The sequence below is a fragment of the Drosophila rhopaloa genome, unplaced genomic scaffold (genome assembly GCF_018152115.1).
Source record: "Drosophila rhopaloa isolate 14029-0021.01 unplaced genomic scaffold, ASM1815211v1 contig_3, whole genome shotgun sequence".
In the NCBI taxonomy this organism is placed as follows: domain Eukaryota; kingdom Metazoa; phylum Arthropoda; class Insecta; order Diptera; family Drosophilidae; genus Drosophila; species Drosophila rhopaloa.
Genome location: NW_025335123.1, coordinates 8,483,161 through 8,492,377, shown reverse-complemented (window position 1 = coordinate 8,492,377; position 9,217 = coordinate 8,483,161). Strand labels below are relative to the sequence as shown.

Here is a 9,217-nt window from a genome sequence, read left to right as displayed (position 1 = left end):
CATGGGCATTGCCAATTTGCCGGTTGGGCGATTTTTTATAGTCCAAGGGGGTGGATGGATGGATTTCGCAATGGCATGGGAAATTCATTAATTCCGTCCGTCGACGACTGTTTGGCAAGTTTTCTAATTAAAACAACAAACAAATGGGCAGCCTGGATAACAATACATATGGAAATCAAAGAGGGGGTTCCCCTTTCTCTGTGTGTGTGTGTGTGTGTGTGTGTGTTGGCCGGAAACTGTCTGGCAAGATGCTAATTCGGTTAAAAACTTTTGTCGTCAAGTTTGCTGCAAAACGGAGTCCCTCTGTCAGTTATCCCGGCATAAACTTGGTTTAATTCCGATCCTGATGTTGGCAACTCATCCTCGCATTGTTCTGCGGCGCATGCAAATTGATCCAGAAAGCGGAGCCAACTCCATCAGCCTCTTCATGGGATATGCATCAGCTTGTCCAAAAATTGTTGGCTAAATATGCGCGTGCCACGCCCCCCTTCAAGTGTCCTGCAATCCTGGAGGCAGTGGCCATGACATCGTTTAAATGCCAGCAGTTTGTTTGCCAATTTACATGCTTGAAATGCTGGAGAGGCCATCGCAATCAAAAATGATACCACCAAGTATGCAAAGTGATTGGGAAAATTAAGATGAAGCGTATTTTCCATTTGCGTTAAATGTAGGGGAATTATTAACAATTAAGAGTTAATTGAATCCCCTCTATAAACGGTTTTCTTTGATTGTTGCAAGTCCCATTATGAGCAAATTTCATGAATTAAATATACAAAAGAGGAAAAATAAATACACTCGTTCTATTAAATATTGAAAAATAAACTTACTTGTATCATTTTTAAGGCAGAACATATTGGCTTGTTATTTGCAATTTTTCGCAAAGATCTTAAGAATATTGTTCAATGAAATGTGAAGCTCTAAATAGTATATTTGTATTTTCATGCAATTAAAATAAATACAGTGGAGTGGAGTATCATCAGCCATCGATAATATTTGCATATAAGATATGTACATATATCGCATTTATCTAATCCCTCTCGTCTAATCTCTTAAGCACTTGCTCGCTCTAAACGGCATATTTGGTTATGGGGATGGCATTCTCGCGCCCTTAGCTAAACATTTATTTTGCTAATAATTTATTTATATGCCCTGTCAATATACATGCTGTAAGTACACTCCCTTGCCCCTCGCCCAACTTTCCGCCCCTCGGGGCGCACACACAATTTGCTGAAGTAAGCAGAAAGAAACAAAACTGTTACGGCAACATCGAATTGATTTGCTTTATGGAACGTCAACGCTAGACTTATCCAATTTTTTTTTCTTTTGCTCGATTTTTCCTTGGCGTTTTCCCCCGCCTTTTACCGATTATTATGCACCCCGTGGAAGACGTCGTTGTTGAGTCAGTGACTCATATCATTATGGCGCCCATGTCCTGAGGCGCCACGCGCCTTATTCCACCCACTCGAACATTTGCCCCTCTGTTTTCCGTTTTTTATATCCCTTAATCCTAGGGTAAATTATTTGCGACCCTTAAAAGTAACCTATAACCTATAACAAATAAATCCTATTTTCTAGAGGAGAAATGAAAAATTCAAATTATCAAAAATGATCAGGATTTAAAAAGTAAATATTTAAATGCAAGTACTTGAAATGCATGTACTTAAAAAGTAAGTAGCTAAGAGAGCTAAAAATCAAAAACTAGTTTTTGTACAAACATAAATGTATATTATCTTGAAACTATCTGTTTTAGAACATATCTAACATTACAATTTGTTAAAGCATGTAAACATTTGTACTGCCCAAAAAAATAAACCAATAATGGTAGTTTAAATATTGAAAAGCAAGTACTTGAAATGCATGTATTTAAAAAGTTAGTATATAGCTAAGAAACCAGATATTAATAAACTAGTTTTTGAACAAACATAAATGTATATTAATGTAACATATATAATATTAAAATTTGTTAAGGCATATAAACCAAAGAAATAAACCAATAATGGTAGTTTTTGATTATAAATTATATATTATTATATGCAAGCATTTTAATATATTTTCTATATTTGATTAACAGGTATTCCAAAGTCGAAACCCCTGACTTTATCCTTATTTCTTGTTATGTCTACCAACAGCTCAAACCGCACTCGATTTCCACATGAATAGGCCAGGCCAAGCTTAGGATCAAAATGGAAATGAGTAGAAGACGGCGGAGAGGAAAAGCGTCTGGGGGGGGGGGGGTTTGGGTCGTTTGTGGGGGATACCTGTTCGCCATCCAGGCCATTCTTTCATTCATTTTTATTTCCCTCTTCTAGCCGTGTTTGCCCCATTGATTAATGCGTAAATATGCGTTCCATTGCTCCGAGTTTCCCGTTTGTTGTCCTTGACTTGGCTGCTTTGAGCTCAATCGAATTGAATCGAATCGAATAAGGACACTTTAAAGCCTGCAGCTTAAAGAAATTAAACGCTTGATAGATGAAAACATCTAGCAATTTATATTCACTTATTTCGTATCGGAATTTTCTCAACTTTTCTAACTACTGAATAATGTACTTTCTAACATTACATGAAGATATTTAAATATAAATTATGTCATTACAAAATGGAATAAAGAATAAATAGAAAAGAAATCTCTTTTCCTAATAAAAAATAACATGATACAAGTTTTTAATAAGCTTTGTATTTAAAAGCTAAGAGTCGATAATAATAAAAAAATATTCCTGAAGTAAAATACAAATATATTTACTTGAAATCCAGAGTTTTTATTAAAATAGAATACCAACATAATATGAAATGTATGCACAAATGTTTTATTTAAAGAATATAAAAATGCCCAAACAGACACAAACAAATGTATAATTTTTCTACCCCATATATCGACTGCATTTTCTTGCAGTGTACAGAATATGCTGATAATTATCTTGAAATCACGTTAACAACTTTGTGACGGCTGCATGTCAGTGATTCTAAAGCGGCAACAAAGTGTTAACACCCTCGTGGCACACCTGCAAATATTATGGCTTTTTACGGCTTGAACTCGCAGGACTCTCACCCACACCCCTACACACACACACACCCACAAACACACACACGCAGCCATGACAGCGATTACGTAACGCGACAAGGGCCATCAATCATATTTAGCCGGATGGCAGCAGATCCCCAAAAATAAATAATGATGTCCATTTGTAGCTGTCGCGGTGGCATTTAACATTTTTAACTAGCCCAAATAATTACTAGGCTTTTACCCCATTTTTCCGGCCCTCCATTTTCCAACTGGCAAGGGAAATAGGGGGAAAAAAAACAATAAGCGAAGGGAAAGCGGCGGAAAATGAAAGATAACTCGAAAACAATTTCTTATGTGGGATTTGCGGGGCTCGTCGTGAAATTGGAAACGCTGCATGCTGGTTGGGCGGTAAGATGCTGGGCTGCTGATAGTCGCCCCCCCTTCTACCCCCACCGACTTTAACCCCCTAAGTACTCGCATGGAGCTCATCTTGATGACGGTGGCAGCGGATTAAGCAGCAAAAACGCACCAACCGCCCAGTGACGTCAGTGCCGGGCGGGGTGAAAAAAAATAAAGAGGAGCGCAAAAACAAAGCAGAAACCAACAAAAAAAAAATACAAAAAAAAGCTGCAGCTGAAGCACAAGGATTACGAAAGGATTCGTTTCTAACGAGATTGACAACAAACCGCACTCTAATACATGTGGCTCTGTGTGTGTGTGTGTGTGTGTGTGTGTGTTTGCGTATCATCGGATGCAGCGTTTTTATTTCTATTCCCTTCCAGATCAAGGATATACTCTGCCAATTGATCGGGCACCATGGAATATTATAGCACACGATACAACTAACACACTGATACCTAAACGATGTGAAAGGATATCTTACTACAAACATATAACCTTATACCTTAAACATGAACTTGCTATGAAATATCACAAGAAACAACTCAAATGCTTAGTACAAAAATATATAATACCTATAGATAAGAATACTAACCTTTGTAATACAAAAATGTAATTATCCTAATTATTATTTAAGTTAATCGAAGAAACTTGAAGCTCAAAGAATCAATAAAAGTACCATAAAAACTACAATTATTATAGTACATTAAATTGGGAAAGCGGATGGCTAAGGTATACGTTAATATGAACAACGATATAGTTTTATGGTAAAGTTAAGGATACCAACAATTGTTATACAAAAACGTAATGATGTCATTATTATTTTATTATTTTCTCAGGCACTCAATCATATTTTTTTTAAGTTGATAACAATTTAAACAATTTTGATATTAACTTGAAAGTACTTTAAAGATTGATCGACACCATTTTGCAAGTAATCTTTATATTTTCTTAATTATATGTTAAAAGCGTGTTAAAATGAGTGCTCTTGCAGCTCATCTGTAAATGTTCATTGTGATGCAAAAGATGGAACATTTGGGAATTAAGACATACAGTCTTACTCTTATAAAGAGTATCTGGAATTCGTTTTGACCCTGTTTTAGGCCGTTGGCTTTGCGGTTGGCCGCACCCCCTTCCCGCTCCCCTTGCCTTACCCATTCAGCAAACAAAGCAAGTTTTGCCTCATAAAACTAAAACGTTGGATTTAATTTTGCAAAATAAACAAAAAAAAATCCAAAAAATGGTAGAAGAAATGGCGGAATAAGGAAATCCAATGAGGGCAACTATAGTTTCTTGGTCCAGATGGATAGTCGGTTATCTGCTCCTCAGATCTGATTGAAGTGGGAAGCTTTTATGCGAGCCCATGAATTTTGCGATAAGTAATTCAGGCTCACACTCACACACACACACACACACACACACACAGCAGATGGAAAACAGAAACAGAAATCCGAAAATGTGGAAATGAAGAGAAATTCATTATTCATTTGGCAGGCAGCAAAATAAAATAGAAAATGCAAATACTGCAGGGGCGGCGGCGGCAAATTCTGTGGCGTTCAAAATCGTTTTTTGAGTTTTGCTGTTGCTCCTGCTGCTTTTTTGCTGCTGTTGTTGTTTGGTAAAAAAGTTTTCTAATTAAAACAACAACTGACAACGCAAAATTGTCAACGTATATATATATATGTATAAATATAAATATATATACAAACACATGCAGATATACAGATACAGAAGCACAGATATATTTGTCAACTACAAAATGCTTTGTTAAAACAACTTGCACAAAGCCGGGAAAATGCCGGGGGAAAATGGAGGAAAATGTGGGGAAAACCGGTGGCTGCCCTTGGGGTTAGATGGCCCGCTAAAAAGGGTGGGCGGCAGGGGGGAGGGGGGGAGGCTAAAGGCTGGTTCTTATTGTTAGCAGTTGTTAGATTAGTTTGACTTTTCGACCCTCCCCCTTTTGGCCAAAATGTAAATGTGCAACGAGCGGCGAGAAGGACATCGCAGAGCCGCAAAATTGTCAGTTGATGATGGCTTAAACTGAAATAGAAAAAAATGGTAAAAAGCGGGGAAAAACAAGAGCAAACCAACAGGATCGGACAATTGTTTACATGTAAATTACCTGGGAATAACAGGGCCAGTGGTGAACTGCTGTTGGCCCGTTGTAAAAGCCTTAATTAGCCGCTTTCCCCTCGCTTTTCTCTCCGATTTGTGGCTAAAATAATGGGGATTGGCATTTACAAAGGCCAAACATCAGTCGATTCGTTTGACATTTCATCAAACTTTTTACAAAGCATCCAGATTTAGTTAAAGCTTAACTTTATTTTAAAAGCATAAAATAACATAAGCAAATACAACATAAAATACCGAACGCATAAAACATATAAAACATAAATCTACGTTAGGGGAAAAGTTGGTTTAATAAATGTTCCTCTAAACAATGTCTAATCACCTCGGATATTTTTTTGATACTTTTAAATTTTCGAGCTTCTTCCATAGAAAACTTTAAATTTTAAACTTTCCTAGAACTAAAATTTCCCTTAATTTTCCCATCAGTAAAGTAGATGGGGAAAACCCCAAATGAATTTGCCTTTGCAACTTGTAATGAAAAGTTTGCATTTGGGCTTCAATCAAATTAATTTGTTTATTAGGAACAGCTCTAACTCAAACTCTGTCTGATTTTTTCAGCCACCACTGTCTGGCCGAATGAATCATAATTTTTATGATTACGTATACGCCGCGTGGGCGTCCACTCATTCCGTCATTTCGAGCGCAAATTGCTGTTGTTATTGTGGCAATTGTTCTGCGGCACAAACACATCGGGGGGGGTGGTTGGGGAGTTGGATGGAAAGTTATTATTATTTTAACAATTTTCCAACTCTTTTGCGCTTGAGCGGCGCCAGCGAAGGTCGCGTAATTCAAAAGCAATTTGTTGAAATTAAATTTGATTACGTTTATTGCGCGCCAGCTGCTCTGGCCAAAAAACTTTCGTCAGTTTTTCCACCGAGTTTCCCGTGGAAACTCTTTAATCGCTCGGTAATTGCCCCCAAATTGGGCGACAGAGGGCGCCACGCAAATCACCGATCAAGCGAGCTTTTCCTTTTCCCATTTTCCCATTTCCCGCTTTTCTCATTTTCCCCCACTGACAGTTGAAATTGGACAGCCACACACAAGATAATTAAGTATTGTTTTGTCAAAAAATAAATTAAGTTTCAACTTGTCTCAGTTGAAAGAAATTAATGGTGTTTCTTCAGCTATAAATGTCTGTTCAATTTTAACTAAGAGAGAATTTCTTGTAAATCATGAAAAATATCTGAGGCAGTTAAATCAAATAAAGATAAAGTTATAGTAAGCTGAGCAACAATAAAACCCATAATTCGAATCAGAAAGAAAATCTGCCTGAATTCTACATTTAATGCAAATGACAGTTAAATAGAGGCATACGTTTAAATAATTATATTTAACACATTTATATCAACAGAAAGTTCGCTTTTATTGATTGTTCACTTATCTGTGAAGCAAATACAAAAAATATATGGATTTGTATTCAGAACACACATTAATCTGAATAGACATGTGGCGAGGGCTCATAACGCTGTCGAAGGCTTTCCACAAAAGGATTTGCCTCATCACTGGCAAATTCTCGTTTATAATCCATCATGGAACTGTTAACCAGCTCAGATTTGCTGGCTAAAAATATTGAAAAAAAAGATATATTTTTGCAAAAGTAGCCCAATCAATATATAGTTATTTAAGCGTACCTTTATATTTGTCAAACATATCTTGGTCCTGGTCCTGATCCTTATTAAAGTGATCCCAATCGTCCTCGTTAAGAAGCCCCGGTTTCTGGTCGAAGAGCAGCTCATCTTCCGGGGCTAGAAGTGGTTCCACATTAGCCTCCAACTGAGGCTCCTCCACTTGGTTATTCTGTGTCTCTTCGGGACTGAACGACTCCTCCTCAACTAACTTCTTATCCTCCATCTTATCAGCTTTTCGTGATTTTCCGGGCCAAGAAAGAAAGGCTTTCAATGCTGAAAGATAGTTTTTGTATTAAAAAACAAAACAACTTTATCCGAAATACTCACGATTCATGGACCGATCGGGTCGATAGTGTCCAATGTCCTTTATTGCCTCCCCGAAGCATTCACCTCCCTTCCTCTGAGCAGATCCGTGAACCTGCTGGTGGTACATCCCCAGCAGACCATGGTGATTCACCAGAGCTGTCGGGGTAAAGACTCGTTTATTTCGATGCGAACTTTATCCCAGAAGGTGAGTTTTGCTTACGCGATGGCTTACCCCACGCGCCGGCCAGGAATAGCAAGAAAAGGATGAAGAGCGGCGTCCAAATGGGCAGTCCAAACGGCTTTCGGTTCATCCTCCAAATATTTAGATTTCTAAATAATTTTTAATACATATATTTAAAAAGATTATTTTGATTTCCCGTATTACCTACCAGACGGAAAAATATAAATTCAATAGTGGCGAGGACTTTGAAAGAGTTGTTAAAAGGAAAACACTTGGCTTGCTGGGTTAACTTAAACTTGCTATCGTTTTAAAACTATTACCCCTAAGTAAGTTATGTTTTAGAAATCACATTTTAAAGTGCAAGGTGTATGGGGTCAGATGGAATGGGGAGGAAAACCCACCTGGAAATCTTGGGAAAACTTTAGCCCGCCACCCAGTTAATCCGTTACCGCTTAGATTTGGCCATTATCACTTGTTCTTAGCTTTGCGGCGCTTTTGAGCTTTCTCGGCCACAATTTTGCCTTATGCGGCTGACCACCTTTAACCCCTCGATGCCCCCTGCACTGCGATGGGAAGCGTTGAAACAAGTTGCCAAAAAGTTAAAGTTTCTGTGGCTGCCAACAACAAAAGTTGCAGCACATCAAGTGCCACGCCCACACATTGAGCCGCCCACTTGCGTAAACGTTTGCTAACAAGCTTGAAGGGAAAACTACGGTGAAAGGGGGGAGGGGGTAGAGGGATATTTGGATTCTGAGAGAAACCAACAAACATTTTTGGGGGAAAACTATCACCCCCTGCCCCCTTTTCCCGCCCTGCTAACTTAACACAAACGGATATGTGGATATTTCACCCCCCACCCCCCCATCCCTTACCTCTTCAATATTTTAAAACCCAAACAATTTTGCCAACAAATTTATCTAGAAATCCAGGCAAAAAAAAAAAAACTGAGATGAGTTACGAAAAAATCGAAAGGAAAAAGCAAAATAAAATGTTTGAGGTTTGCCAAAAATATTTTCAGCATTTCTGTGTGTAAATAGTGAAAAATTGCTGCTTTTGTTGGCCCAAACAAACCGAAATATCAAAAGTTGCTGCTTGTTCCCAACACCCCCGTTCTGAAACTGCTCTTTATTAAAATGTCAAGCCATTAGAAGTGGTCAAGGGGTCGGAGATTTGAGCAATAAAACGGATTCCAACATTTGTCAGTTGTTGTTTCTGGCGGGCCATTAAATGCAGGAGACGGCAACAAAAGCCAAACTGACAAAATGGCAACGTCGGGGTACGTACCACTCCTCTTCATATGCCAGTTAAAAACATCTTAAAAGCTACTTTTAACCACAATTATGTAAATATTAACACAAACGAAACATAAGACAAAAGCACAACAGCATAGGCAAACTCAGCACACAGCGACATCCAAACCCCATACTTTTTACATATGTATGAACAGTCACATTCATCCAAGGAAAAGTCACAGGTTGCGAAAGTATTGCGACGAACTTTGACTTTTTAGGAGATTTAATAAAAATGAAGTTAAGAAATTCAAAAATGCAAAAACATCATTCTGTTAAAATA

The 9,217-nt window shown here is 38.0% G+C and overlaps 1 protein-coding gene across 1 annotated transcript; it reads right to left on the bottom strand.

The window, feature by feature from the left end:
* Nucleotides 1–6,884: 6,884 nt before the first annotated feature.
* Nucleotides 6,885–7,896, bottom strand: LOC108046403. Its single transcript, XM_017126054.2, has 5 exons — nt 7,854–7,896; nt 7,685–7,794; nt 7,486–7,620; nt 7,162–7,431; nt 6,885–7,090 (listed from the first exon to the last, which is right to left on the bottom strand). The coding sequence occupies exons 2-5, from the start codon at nt 7,773–7,775 to the stop codon at nt 6,960–6,962; spliced, it is 627 nt and encodes a 208-aa protein (XP_016981543.1). The 5' UTR covers nt 7,776–7,794; nt 7,854–7,896; the 3' UTR covers nt 6,885–6,959.
* Between the last annotated feature and the right edge of the window lie 1,321 nt (nt 7,897–9,217).

Excerpts from the sequence above, each read along its gene's own strand:
- LOC108046403 (XM_017126054.2), bottom strand. The coding sequence starts at position 7,775 with ATGAACCGAAAGCCGTTTGGACTGCCCATTTGGACGCCGCTCTTCATC. Across the intron at positions 7,621-7,684 it reads CGCGTGGGGTAAGCCATCGC|CTCTGGTGAATCACCATGGT; the intron begins GTAAGCAAAACT and ends TTACCCCGACAG. Across the intron at positions 7,432-7,485 it reads ACCCGATCGGTCCATGAATC|CATTGAAAGCCTTTCTTTCT; the intron begins GTGAGTATTTCG and ends ACTATCTTTCAG.